The following is a 14848-nucleotide window of genomic DNA, read 5'->3' on the forward strand; positions in this document are numbered from 1 at the left end:
CCTCCCCAGCTCGCCACGTGATGGTGAGCGGCAGGGCCAAAATGCCAATGTTGTCGGCCTATACTAATGCTACAATAACTGTAAATCAGACATAGTGTGGCAATTATCCTCAGACTAATTATGTAATCTGCTTAGCAAATCACATAATTACATTCTAAAGGAGTGCTGTATCTTTTTTTGAAACTAGCAGCTTTGGTGTGCTTTTTAAACTGTTTAGTGTGATATCATTGGGGTAGTTAATGAAAGAGCGCTAGTCTGTTACACTCATCTTGCTCTTGGGTTTCTTAACTTGTAGGAAAGAATGCAAGTTTGTTCACAACTTCCACTCGGACCACAATCTCTGTGTTCTAAAACAATATAGACTGGAGCATTTTAACAGTGATGAACTTCGCCAGCTTCTGCTTCAAAATGAGCCTTCCCTCTTACCAGAGGTGAGTAGTACTGTGACAGTTTCTTAGCCTTATGTTTCAGCAAGCACCACAAAGTGTAAGAAGCTTGATACAAGCTGGAGATACTGTCCTGGTTTTGGCTGGAATAGAGTTAATTTTTTTCCTAGTATCTGTTATAGTACTGTGGTTTGGATTTGGTATGAGAATAATGTTGATAACACCCTGATGTTTTAGTTGTTGCTAAGCTCCAAGTCAAGAACTTTTCAGCTTCTCATGTCTTGCCAGCAAGAAGACTGGAGGTCCATAATTAGCTGGGAGGGAGCACAGCCTGGACAGCTGACCCAAACTGGCCAGAGGAATATTCCATACTATACGATGTCATGTTCAGCATATAAACTGGGGGGAGCTGGCCGGGGGGGGAGGGGATGGTGATTGCTGCTCAGGGATGGGCTAGGCATCAGTCAGTGGGTGGTGAGCAATTGCATTGTGTATTGCTTGTTTTGAATAATCTATTATTATTTTATCTTGCTTTTCTGTCCTGTTGAATGGTCTTCATCTCAACTCATGATTTTTCTCACTTTTGCTCTTGCAATTCTCTCCCCTATCCCACCAGGGGTGAGGAGTGAGCAAGCAGCTGTATGATGTTTGGCTGCTGGCTGGGGCTAAACCACAACAGTTGGGTGTCAGTTTAGGTAGCATAATGCAAATCAAAACCTTTAAATGTGCATCCTCTGTTCTCATCTGTGGTGGTTTGACCCTAGCTGGCAGCTAAGAACTCACACAGCCCCTCACTCCCTCCCCTCTCCCCTACCCCTTGAGACAAAACAAGAACAAAAGTGACAAAACTTGTGGATGGAGATAAAGGCAGTTACCACCTCCCACAAGCAGATCAGTGCCCAGCAAGTCTCTAAGTGAAGGCCACCAGGAAAGAAGGACTCGCCTCTGCCACTTCCCTTCTTTTTTAAAAAACAAACAAACAAACAAAAAACCAACATGACATTATATGGCATGGAGTATCCCTCTGGCCAGTTTGGGCTAGCTGTCCCAACTGTGTCCTCTCTCAACTTCTTGCTCACCCCTTCACCCAGGATGGTGGAAGTCAGAGTGGAGAAAAAGAGAAAGCCTTGACACTGTGCAAACACTGCTCAGCAGTAGCTAAAACATTGGTGTGTTATCAACACTGTTTTGGTTACAAATCCAAAACATACCATGGTATGATCTGCTATGAAGAAAGTTAACTCCATCCCAGCCAGATACAGTACTTCCTGCCATCAAATTCAGTTTAAAAAAAGTTCACTACTCTAAAACTATAAAACTGAAGAGTTTGGGTAGTGACACAATAAAATCCACTGTCTTACATTTATATGACTTAGAACAAAATCCTGTCTGCTTGAGAATGTCTGTAAGATGATTATTGTTTGTTGAAAGACCTTTCTAGACATTAGCAAGGAAAAGGAAAAACTATCAAGTAAGCATTTGGAAAACAAGAAGATAGAAGCAACTTGTATAAGTCTTTTAAATGCAAATATAAACGCATAGGTGTAAAAATTTTAAAATAATGAATACAGACAATCTATATGAGCACATTGTACTTTAAATTCTTTTTTTTTTCCCTTTCTCTACCCAAGGTCTGCTTGCATTATAACAAAGGTGACGGACCTTATGGATCTTGTACCTATAAAAAGATCTGCACCAAACTGCATGTTTGCCAGTTTTTTTTGCGGGGACAGTGCAGATTTGGTAGCACCTGCAAACGATCCCATGACTTATTTAAGTCAGAATGTTATGAAAAACTGGAGAGACTGGGAGTGAGCTCAAACATTATTGAAAAACTACCCTCCATTTATAGGAATATATATGACATAAAAAATGGCACCAGCAATGCATGTGGCATAGAAGGTGTTGAGTCATCACCATGCAAAGGTAAATGATACCATCTTTTGAGAACATCAGAAAAAGAGTTGATATAGTGAATGTAACATTCTCACAGATGTCATTAAGAAAAAGAAAACTGAATTCACATCTTGATGTGTCTTTTAGGAGGGACCTTGCACCTATCTCCTTGACAGAGATTTGTGACAAGTGAAGTGGATTTCAAGGCATTATGGATTCCTGAGAAATAAAGTGCTTTGTATTTATAAAAATCTTAACTTTGAAGTTAGAAAAGCGTAACAGGAACTGGAAATAGGGAGATCTATAGTTTTTGTTTTTGTCTTGGTAAAAAACATAAACATGGGTAGAGAACTATTTAAGAATAGGGGTGGCGTTTATGTTTGATTAAAGTACTTTATCCATTTTTTTTCTGTAATGGTAATGTAGCGATTGTCTAACATAAGAATTTACAGACAGCACTATCCTAGTTACTTTTCAGAGATGTAATATTTTGTTTCTTTTTTTTTTTTTTTTTTGAAGTTCCTTAGAATTGTAAGTTAAGTATAATTTAGTAGGAAAGAAAAGGATAACAGAATGGAAAATCCAAGTGTGTGTGTTCATCTCTGCTGTTCTCCCCGCAGTTCCTCTTCCCTTAGGTGTGCTTTAATTTACAGAAGTATCAAATTTTGAGACTTCAGGTTTTATAGCTGCCAGTGTGAACAACTGTGTGGAATGCACAGTTAACACAAGTCCATCTAGAAATGTAACAGCATTGGATTCTGTTCTTACTTTGGGATGATAGCTGAAAACTGTATCTGAGGAATTTAGCAGTTACAGGAAAGTCAAGTTCAGAAAGGATGGATGAAGGGATAGGACTTTTGAGTATGCAAGTTTATCAAAGACTTCACTGTCTTTCTGGAGCTGAATGCAGTCATGTAGTTATAAACACTGTTTTAGGCATCTTCCTCTTCCCTACCCATAGGTGCACTTTTAGAGGGCTTGTTGAAACAAAGTGCATTAATAAGGTGTGTAATTCCCCCCTCTAGAGAGAAAAAACAGCTCTAGCCGAGAGTCCTCAACTACAAATGATGATGAACTGGAACAGATCTGTTTATATTATCTGCACAGAAGTTGTGGCTTTAAAGGTAGGTTGTGATTGTAGCAAGTTGTCTATTTTCCTTTTCTCATAAAGAGAAAGTGATAGATGTCTTTCACAGAAAGGGGAAACTTCACAGCTTGTGCTTAACTTTAGTTAAATCTCATTGTAATTTTGAGTGCTGGTAGGAAAGTTTTTGACCTATATGGTATAGTAAACTGAGCTGTTTTGTTTTACTCTGAAATGTATAATATCTGCCTGTGTTGGAGATTGGCTACTGCACCTGTGCTCACCTAAGGGATTGCTGAATGAGAAGAGTCCCATTTCCAAATAGCTACAAAAGATACTCTAAATTGTACATTCTTCCTTGTTTCTTCTAGCACTCTTCTATTCTATCTGAGCTGTTTCCCTTTCAAAATGTTCCCATTTGTCCAGAAAAAAGTCTGCTGTGCCAGCTTTCTTGTTGCCTTTTTGTCATCCTTTTCCTTCCTGATTTTCTTGACCTGTAGTAGCTCCTTGATGTACTGCACACTTTCTCATACCAACAGCGTGGTGCAGTCTCCTTGACTTTCCCTGTAGTTAAGTTGCCTGTTGTTCTACCATGAAAGCCTCAAGTTTATGTGTATGTGTACTGGTGATGAGCTCTTCACTCCCATTGAGGAGTGACTGCATACTGATTCTTCAAATTATTCCTGAGTAACACCTGTGATACTTGGATCACTGCTACCACTACTCTTGTTCCTGGTGAGGCCTGGACATCAGAAACTTCTTGAAGTCTGTAAATGAGCTACCTCCCATCCTAAAACTAAGCACTGTTGTGTTTTTTGGGTTTTTTTTCCTCAGTAATACCATTTTGAGACTTAAGTGGTCAAGCATAGATATTGGAGTCTACACTGGTATTCTATATATGAAATAATTGCCTCATTTGAGCTTCTGATCTCGGTTCATTGTTAATTTTTCTCTCTGAAACTGAGAAGGCAGATGGTCCTTCACCACTGAGCTCCCATGAGCAATTTTGATGCACAAAGAGAATCTAGTAGGTACAGAAACTGAACTTCTGCCTAAGCTCGAAAATTAAGCTTTGCTTTCTCATGCTGAAAAATTCTGAACCCCTGCTTGTAATGATTCCATAGGTGAACACTTTCCATAGCTATACATGTGATACCTTCACCAGCTAGGTGTACAGCCCTGAAATGGAGTTTTTTTCATAGCCTGTAAAAATAATGTACCTCTTTTTTTTTTTTTTTTTTTTTTACTTTTATAGACAAATGTATCAGAACTCATTTTCACTTGCCATATAGATGGCAGATCTCTGATGGTAATACCTGGAAGGACTTCAAGAATATGGAAGAAATAGAAAAAGCATATTGTGACCCCAATAACACCAGGTATAAACTCTTATAAAATTTAATATTGTTTGAAGTTTGCTCTATTGGATCAGGCCCTTAGTGGTTAGAAATCGCTAAGGTTCTGTTGCAGTCATTAGGTAGGTAGCTTCATTTGATACTCTTCTAATGACCTCCTTTTGCTGATCTGGTGTTGCTGGAGAGCTGATACATTGTGACTTAATTATGCCCAGAGGCCATGTAGGTCCCTCTGGGTTACTATACTGGCTTTGACTGGGATGGAGTTCACTTCCATCATAGCAGCCCATATAAGTGCTGTGTTCTGGTTTTGACTAAAACAGTGCTGATAATGCACCACTGTTTTAGGTCTTGTTGAGCAGTGCTTGCTCAATGTCAAGGCTTTCTCTTTTTCACCCTCTGCCCTGCTCCTCTAGTGGGTAGGCTTGGGGTGGGCAAGGGGTTGGGAGAGGATCAGCTGGGACAGCTAACTTGAACTGACCAAAGGGATCTCCCATACCATGTAATGTCAAGTTCAGCAATAAAACCCAGGGCAGAGGAAAAAGAGGGTTGGGGTTTTGGTTACCAAGGTGGTTACTGTTTGGAAGCTGGCTGGGCATTAGACTGCAAGTAATTTGCTTTGCTTTATTCGTTTGCTTATTTACACACATACCCCCTTCTTCACCTGTTTGGCTGCCTTTATATTGACCCACAACTTTTCTCGCTTTGGCTTTCCTGTTTTCTACCCTCTATCATGCAGCAGAGGGGAGGAAGAGTGAGTGAGCAGCTGTGTGGGTGCTTGGTTGCTGACCAGGGTCAATCCACCACAGTTACTTTATGTGACTGACCCATAAACTCTAGTATTCTTTGCTGTGAAAAAAAAGTATTAATACCTCCTAGTGCTGCTACCATGGGAGGTCTCAATCCTCAGTAAGAATGGCTGGAAAACTGCAGAGAATGGTGATTTTATCACAAGTACTTGTGGAAATCTGTCTTTGGTTAGAGCTTGTCAATACACAGCTTGACCCCATGATTAGAAGTAACCTTCTCTTTCTCCTTTTGAGCTGGAGGATGGAAAGGTAGCATGAGATTTTTTCTCCTCCTGCCCCCTTTTTCCCCAGTCCATATTGTGAAACTGGTAGAATACCTTGTGTACCTGGAGAGGGAGATCCTCTTGGGTGCAGAGAACATTAAGAATATGGAAATACCTTTAAGAGTTTGGAACTGGTTATGTAGAACAAAGAGGGTGTTGGAAGGGGCTCATACCAGTATGCTGTGTTCTGTGCTGGAGAATTTACCTAGCCCTCTTGTGTTATGTTAGAGGCTCTTTGAAGCCGTGCTTAAGTTAGGACAAAGTTCTGTTTAGAATATAGTTGATTAGCAAGAAGACGGCAGTGTACATTTTCTACTGATTCTGTTCATCTTATGTAACTCACTAATTTACAAGTTGATAATGGTTACTGGCCATGGAACCAAGGTGAGGCATAATAGTGTAAAGCAAAATATATACAAACACGAGAGGGAGCTGGGATTGTTGTGGAAATTGCAGGTTTGTGTTCTGCTGTTGAGTGATGTTGACTTAATTTGTAAATTTGTGGTGGGCTTCTGAAATCCTGTATAAAGCTTCACAAACAGTTCTGATTTTTTTTTTTTTTCCCCCTCCTTTTTTTTTTAATAGATTTAATAACGGTGTTGCTGAAAATGGCTCTGTCTTGTCATGTATCTGTTTTCTGAGTATGTGCTGTGGGTTTGCAAAAGTTAGACGTCTTTCTACAGCCTCCTCTGTGACCAAGCCCCCTCACTTCATTCTTACAACAGAATGGATCTGGTACTGGAAAGATGAATATGGCCTGTGGCGGGAGTATGGAAAAAAAGTAAGTGTGGAGAAATGGGGAGACTCTCAGCTCTGTGTTAAAAGTGCAGAACTACTGAAAAATGCAGTGTTTATATCCTCCCCCTCTTTTGTCACCCTTTCCCTCCCTTTCACTCATACTGTACAGATGGACTTTAGAGGCCTAATGGGATCTTCTCCCTGTGAATTTGATTGGTTCAGGTAGGGGAGTGCTCGCTGATGAGTCACAAATATTATTGACAGATAATTCTTCAGTGAGTCATGTCAGATAGAATCACATTAATACGTTCTTTTCATTGCTCCTTACTAAAACTTCCTTTGCTGAGGTTCCAGAAGTACTCTCTGTATCTTTGCTAAGGTCTAGTTGGTGAGTGTGCAGTCTCAGTAGTCTTCACAGCATGCACTTTGAAGGGTAAGTTTAGACTTTATAACACTGCTTGATTTGTTTTAGTGGCAGTTTCAACTGCTTAATACATTTCTTTTGCCTGATAGCTACAATCATGCCCCAAAACTGATACATACTGCAGCCACTGTACCATAGAACAGTACTTGGTTTTTAAACTTGCTTGTGTGTAACAGACCAGGAGAATCTTTTTTTTCTCTGGTTTTGGCCTGACAGGATGATGATCATGCAGCTGCCACTGTCTCCAGTGATGACCTGGAGAAAGCTTATATAGCCAAAGGTTCTCCAAAGCTGAACTTCAAAGCTGGAAGACAGGAATATGAACTCAATTTTGGAGGTAGGTTCCATTTGCTTTGGGTTGGTTTGTTGGGTTTTTTGTCCTTTTTTTTTTTTTTTTGGTCTCTCCCTCCCTCCTAGGTCTTTTAAACTACGTTACTACAGGAGATAGGAGAGAAATTTGAACTTTGAACTGCAATGCTTACAGAGACAGCTTCTATCAAAGTTCTCAGGATAAGAGCTGTTCACATAAGCAAAGTGTCCTGTTCCTCCAGACCTTTTATTTTTGAGTTCTTGTGCTAGATTTCAAAATGCTTGCCAGCAGGTCCAGGTGGGACACTGCCATTGATGCTACCATCACCAGAAATGGTGAGAAACTTCTGGAAAACTCGGCAAGCCTGCTTTGGGTCTGCTTTAATCACTGGCTTGCAGAAAAACAAATACTTGGGCAAGGTGTAAGGTCCAGACAGTCTTTAGTATTGCAAGATTTCTGTAACTATTCTTTTCATAGCTCTGCCTGTCTGGAAAGGCTGAGGAAATACTATGTCAAAGTAGGAAGATGTGTTTCCCAAGAGTTCAGGAAATTTAAGCCACTTGTGATGGCACTGTCCTCTCTGAGCGGTTGCCTTTCCAGGTGTCCTTTTCAAAAACCACGGGAGACAGTGGTGGTGGGAATCAGCCTGCCTAAACTGTCATTTGGGTATAGTTGCCTTCGATCCAGCTCTCCATTACTATATCATACTGCATGGGAGGAAAAAAAAAAAACAACAAAAAAACAGAGAAAGGGCATGTGATATGTTGTTTATTGTTCAATTGAAAGCAATGCTGTAACCTCTATAGGTCGAGGAAACTGTTCTGGCTTAGAAGAGAAAATTGCATAGTAGATCAATCCCTTTTCTAATGTTTTGACTGTTATACTAACTTAGACAAACACGTAGGTGTCCTCCAAAACCTAGTTTCTAGGCTTGGTGATGCCAAGGTTGGTTTGATTGTTTTCTTCCTGTGTATCTCTCTCTGAAGATGAGGCATCATTCTCCTGGCTGCTACTGACTCTTAGTTGCTAGTATGATGTGGCAGTAGCTACAGAAGTTCCAAGATCCAGAAAGAATGCCTTTAAAATTCAAATTGCTGTGACTTGTTTCTGTTGGTGGTCAATAAAAAAGAATGGCCTGTGATAGCTGTTAGGTTGCATTTATAGTGTTTAAAATCTACAACTACATGTAGGAAAACAGCATCTTGATTGCAAATTGAGAAGGAGGGGATGCAGTCTATGGAGCAAAAGTAATTACTTATTTTACAATGATCCTTTTGGTTAAGTGTGGCTGATGGAACAATGAAGGGAAAATAGCTACCAGTGTCTATCATTCCTTCTAAAGTTAAGAACAAAACTGAAATCCTTCTCAGTGGTTTATACAGATAGACTGTAGGCTGCACATCCTGCTCTGACTTCCTTTTGTATAGCAAGAAAAAAAAGCTCAGTGTCTTTTTGTCAACATTTTTGGCAAAACAACTTAGTGGCGAGTTTTGCTGCAGTGTGAAGGCTTCTAAAACATCTTTGATTGTTCAGGGGTTTTTTTGTTGTTTGTTTTGTTTTGTTTTTCCCCAGCCATGATTCAGAAAAACCTTCGCTACAAAACAGAGAGAGAGATTTGCAGAAGACCCAAATTTATCTCTCAGACAGAGGTAGAAAAGACAAGAGCAAGGTAAACCGCAACTGATCATTCTGAGGTGGTGGATTTAGTGCATTGTGAATGCAGTGTCTTACAAGAGTGTAAATAAGGTGAAGGAGTAGCTGTTAAGGCAATTGTAAAGAAATTGAGAGGGCAAGGGACACCTTTCCTACAACAATGTCTAGCCAGGGCAGTATTGCAGCCTGGACAACAGTTTTCAAGCAACTCGGGAGCTTTGGGAGTGAAGGAAGTTTGGTCTCGGCCAATGAAAGTGTGGAAGCATAGGAAATAATTCAACATGTAACAATGTTGTAGGGAGCTGCTGATTGGAGGGAGCAATCTTATTAGAGCAGCTGATAGAGATGGAAGCAATAATGTTTATGCATACTAGCCCTTTCTGACATATGAGATCAGTAATTTTCCTAGCTAAGTACAAGTTTAAAACAATTCTTTTGAGAAAAACCAGAGGATCTGAGAGGAATGTAGTAGCTGTTAAAGGTGGAGCAAAAGGCCTGAGTCTGCAAGGGGAGAAGTTTTATATGATTGTATGCAACAGCCAACTTTTTTTACACATTCCCTTGCGGCACACAGTGGTTGCTTGAACAACACAGAAAACAGCAGCTAAAAACGCTAATTAAATTTGGGGTAGAAGTAGAGAGAAGGCTGTACCTACCCTGCTTCTGACATACTGATATGATACTGGATGCATTTTTATTTGTCTGCCCCAGAGTGGCAGAGCTTTTATGTATACATTCAACTCTTTGCAACTAAGAGAACTACTTTCATGTTTAGTTCTCTGTATATCTATTTTTTTTTTCTCATTTGACATCTTGCTTCCTGCCATAAGTCTTGACATGATGACTGGAAGCAAATATTTTCACATACTGAACTGAAAAGACAATTTTGAAATATATTTTAATATGTTCAGTTGCTTATAGTCTCCCTAAACTCAGCAAAAATGTTTAGTATCATATGTACATAAAATGTAGGGATTTGTTTTGTTTTAATTACCAATTTATAATATCTTGTAATGTACAGGGGCTTTAAACGTGCAGAGGAGTTTAAGGGCATTCCAGCTCACTGGGACAAGTCTGCCCTGCCCGAGCTGGGATTCAAGGTTTGGAGCTTTTTGTTTTTTCTCTCCATTAGTTTTGGCAAGTTCAGTGTTTCTTGTGCCTTTGTAGATGGCTGTTTCTTATGTAACGTAATGCAGAGGTGTTGGTAAATTTGAGCCAGGTATCACACTGGGCAGACCTGAAGGTGAAACTAGACCCAAATTTAAACTAACAAATGGTGGCAGTATAACCATGGCAACATTGATTTTTCGCTGCTACCATTTATCCCTTTTCTTGGCAAATTTGCCTGAAGCTTATGCTGTATTAGCAAGACTGTTACTAGTGCCCAAGATACATAGTTCTGAAGTCCAACGTGTGCTGAAGCATTGGAAATAAATCATGCCTCTGAACTTTCAGGGTTGCCATTCCCTGAGCTGTGTGTAAGTACACTGGTGTGTGTCTATGGAGCATTGCTGAAATCAGGAGAGTTCAGGCTGGGATCACTTATGAAAATGTCCTATAACTCCATTGGAGTCAACTTGTTCACTTTTGTAACACGCCCCGTTAACATCTGCATGGTTTACCTTTTCTGACTTCCTGCCTGCCTCCACCACCACCTCTGTCAACTCTAGTAACTATACTTACACAGAAGGTCTTGTTATACGAGGCTTGAAAATTACTAACTTGCAAAATGCAAATCCTCAAGAAATTGTCAATAAAAAAATCAGGAAGGGTAATGTTGACATTTGTGATGTTCTTAGGGCAAACGTGCAGGTAGAAAACTTTGCTTTCAAAACTGTCATGTAAGGAATTGATTTTTGTCAGTCTGTCCCTACTCTTCCCTAAAATGGTTGATTGAATAAAGCCTTTTCAATTTATTTAAAAACATAACAGGCAGTGAAGTTTGTGTTCACTGGCTGAAGTGAGTATAAACTATAAAGATTTAAAAAGCATGGGTGTAGAGGTACTCTTTGATTTGCTGCAATGTATATTCTCTGTTCTTTTTTTATTTATGTGCTCATTTCCTCTGTGTATTTAGGTACTGTTTGATATACGCATGCAAATATATCTTGGCCCAAATACTAAAAAGGGCTGGGGGGTTGCACAGAAGCATGCAGCTCTTTTAATATCCTGTGACAGAGCAGCCTGGGTGTTTTAAACCCCAGGAGTTAATGATGTTCTCTAGGTAAGAGCTCACTTCTACAGAGCAGAGATCTCTAATCTGCCTTTTTTCAAAGAGTATTTTTGCTGCTTGTACTTCTGCTTCACAGAAAAAACTTTAAAGGTCTGAGTAGTGCACTAGGTAGGGTGGCTTTGTTATGATTTCGTAAAAGATGAGAGTAGCTTTTTAATCTTTTCCTTACAGCTGATTGAGCTTGACAGTTCTTCTGAAGAATACAAGAAAGTCAAGGTGGACTTTCAACGGACAATGCCCAAAACAATTATTAAAAGGATTCGTAGAGTTCAGAACCCATCTCTCTGGGAACTGTATCAATGGTATGTGTAAAATACGCGTGCATGAAGTTTGTTGTTTCTGCTGTTAGCTGTATGCTAAAGATAGACACACACATTCCTGAAGTGCAGCTGCGTTTAAGAATCTATTTCTACTCCCCCACTGAAATACCTAGCCAGGATCAACATGTAGATAAGAGGTACCGACAAAAACAAAACTCAGTCAGGATGTAGAGCATAGAATAGTCATATGAGCTCTGTGGGAGGAATCCTTGCTTCTGAGAAAGTGGTTCTGATTTCTACCAGGCCTGTGTCCAGGACAGCTGCCTTCTGCTGAAGCCTTGAAGCTGGTAATCAGTCACATCTGGCACAAACACTGGTTTGTAGCTGATCAAAACTGAAACAGCCTTCAAAACTAAATGCAAAACTCACTAAGGGAAAGCCTTAACATGAACTCCCGTGTTTAGGGGAAAAAAAAAAGTAATGTTAAAATTCCTTCCCCCCTCCCAATAGGCAGTGAATGAAACAAAACAATTTCATTATTAAATATCTGAAGGCATTTGTGTGTAATGAAAGCATGTTTGCACACAGCTAGATAGCAAGATACCCTGTATGCCAAAGTTTAGGATTTTCAGAGTGTACTCTTTGTGTAAAATTGTCTCTGAGTGCTAGTATGGCTGGAACTAGTCTGGGTACAGCCACTGTGGAACTGTAAGGATACTGCTTCTTATTGCAGGCAGAAGGAACAAATGCAGAAAAGCAATGGTGGAAAGGCTGCAGATGAGCGATTTTTATTTCATGGGACCAGTAAAAAATACATTGATGCCATCTGTCAGCAAAACTTTGACTGGAGGATCTGCGGCCTTCATGGGACAGTCTACGGCAAAGGTGGGGGTTTTTTGGCTTCTTTATTAACTTGCTAAAAATTCTTGGTAATTGCTGCAGAGGTGTAAAGTTAGAAAGAGGGCATTCAACCAGTCTAGGGCTTATCTCCATAATGTTGTGGACAGTGTAGCTGACTTTCACAGTGATCAGTTGGAGCTAAGGCATACTGAAAGGCCTTGGCCTCTATGCTCCACTCTGTCCTTGCAAGAAAAGACAAGCTGAGGAGAGACTGGTTCTAGGGACAGTTTCTCCTAGAGTCCAGGCTTGCTTCTGTTCCAGTTTTTCCTTCAGGAAGGCAAGGGGGCATTATTTGTTTTGGGTTGTTTTGTTTTGTTTTTCCAGGAACATAAATGCCATCCAGGTTACAATCTTTTTCTTGTTAGCAAATTATATTCTTTTACATTGTCCTGTGTACAGGAAAGGATCAACCTACCAAGTGGAATAGCTAAGAAAGAGGTTGACTGACTGACTACCCACCCATCTGCACGAATACTTTGTAACACTCAGAAATGTTCTTATGAATATTAGTAGCCTTTCTTGTCAGAAGAGGAGGTTGGGTGAGATTGGGGAAGGTGGATGTCTAGGGTCAGGAGGAAAACTTTGAGGACTATGATAACATTTAAAACATTACTTGTGTTGCTTTGTAGTATGTGTGCTGTGAAAAATAAAAGTGTAGGTAAAGCACAGTGGTCATTTTCACTAATAAGGACATACAGGACAAGTGAAGTCTTTGGAAAGGCAGTTCATGAACTACTTAATGGATTTGCTTATAAATTCGCTTTCACACTATGTCACTTCTCTGTAGTTTTGGTGTCTTACCAACTCTGTCTTGGTGTCTCTTCTGCAGGAAGCTATTTTGCAAGGGATGCATCTTATTCTGACTACTACTGCAGGGAAGACATAGACACCAAGACCATGTTTCTGGCACGGGTACTGGTGGGGGAGTTCACTCTCGGTAGTTCATCTTATGTTCGGCCTCCCTTGAAGGACAACCAGAACTTCTATGACAGTTGTGTGAATTGCTCTTCAAACCCGTCTATCTTTGTCATCTTTGAGAAGCAGCAGATTTATCCAGAGTATCTCATAGAATACAGAGACCAGGCATTGGTAAAAATGCTATAGCAGCAAAACCCATCATTATTATCTTTAGCTGGTATAACCATTTTTTTAAAATTAGTATTGACTTAAGAGGGGAAAAAATGATTTTTTAGAAGTTGTGTAATTGGGTGTTCAGAAACATTTATTCTCTGTCCTTTCTGTGCAATAACAAATGAGGGATAAAAAGACAGAAAGGATATCCTAGAATTATTAAAATCCTGTTTATGTCTCCTGTTCTTTAGCAGGTATCATGTTTCCAGGCATTACAAGAGATTTTTATAAATTTACTAGATGTGTTCACTGATGGTTGTAACAGGAGGATTGGCTATGACTGGCAAGTTTAAACAATATTTAGTTATAATTGTTTTAGGATAGATCTTTACACATGCTTATGTAAAGGCTGTCTCCTTCTACCTGTTTATCTTTTAACTCAAAATTTCATAAAACCCGCTTTTTTAAAATAATCTGTCTCCAGTAACAGTAGGCATTCAAGTGTTTGCAAATGAGACTGTACAATGTCTGTCTCTATGCTCAACTCATTGCATAAATTCTTAGCAGTACTGTTTTTTTCCCCTACTAAATCTTCACCAACCAAATCTCAAAAATTAAACTTGATTGTTGAAAAGGAACAGAGACTTATTTTCACTTGTTAATTTTCTCATTTAAAACAAGTACCAAAGATATGAAGCATAGCAAGGGTTGCTTGGTGCTGTGCTACTTAGTTGACATGCTCCTCTATCAAATAAATGCTGTATTTTAGGTCTGTGAGAACACAAGTTTTTCATTATTTTCACTGTGCCTACAAATAAGAGCATGCTGGCAGGTGCCGAGGGGGAGGAAGAGGAGGCAACTCATCCTGTCATTTAAGAATGTCGTACTTAGGAATGAAATACACTGCTTGGGCTGCTTGATTAGCAATACCCTGTTTCTGTGGAGCAACTTTATGGTACTTTTACAGCTGTTGGGAAGAACGGTGAGTGACTCTCTCTCATTAGTGTACTGCCCCTTTGGTTGCAGGAGATGTGTCAGTTACCTGTCTAATCAAGGTGTCTTTAGACTTTCTTGCAGGAAAAATGTGCTTACCTGGGCAGTGGTCTTCAGCCACAGAGCTGAAACCTTGAAAAATCTGAAGCTGAATATTTAATTGTTCCCAGCAAAAGATTTTAGTGTTGAGTCATCAGCATACATCTATGCAGATAATCCAAAAACTTGAACTGCCAGGTATTTCTTAAGATTAAAGTTGCTGATGCATAGGCAGATACTTTATCACAGCTTTAATGCTCCTAAATGAGTACCCATTAGCTATAGTGGGTATATATTAGTATATATAGCTATATACTACAAAAATGTTAACATATATTTTGTGTAGGACCAAAAAATGGTCATGGTCTACCTGTGTTCTAGAAGCACTTCTTTTTACTTCATCTGGATGATGATTGACAGGTGTACACTGGGTA

At 39.7% G+C, this 14848-nt stretch overlaps 1 protein-coding gene across 1 annotated transcript; it reads left to right on the forward strand.

Annotated features, from left to right (window-relative positions):
• Positions 1-295: 295 nt before the first annotated feature.
• On the forward strand, positions 296-13415 carry PARP12 (poly(ADP-ribose) polymerase family member 12; the record flags this gene model as incomplete). Its single annotated transcript, XM_010163015.1, has 11 exons — positions 296-431; positions 2018-2312; positions 3308-3406; positions 4622-4745; positions 6379-6574; positions 7172-7292; positions 8838-8934; positions 9940-10018; positions 11323-11453; positions 12145-12296; positions 13141-13415. Coding segments are annotated over 11 exons (1705 nt in total), but the record flags the coding sequence as incomplete, so codon positions are not given.
• Between the last annotated feature and the right edge of the window lie 1433 nt (positions 13416-14848).

Source organism: Antrostomus carolinensis, unplaced genomic scaffold, assembly GCF_000700745.2.
Source record: "Antrostomus carolinensis isolate BGI_N321 unplaced genomic scaffold, ASM70074v2 scaffold8092, whole genome shotgun sequence".
NCBI classification, from domain to species: domain Eukaryota; kingdom Metazoa; phylum Chordata; class Aves; order Caprimulgiformes; family Caprimulgidae; genus Antrostomus; species Antrostomus carolinensis.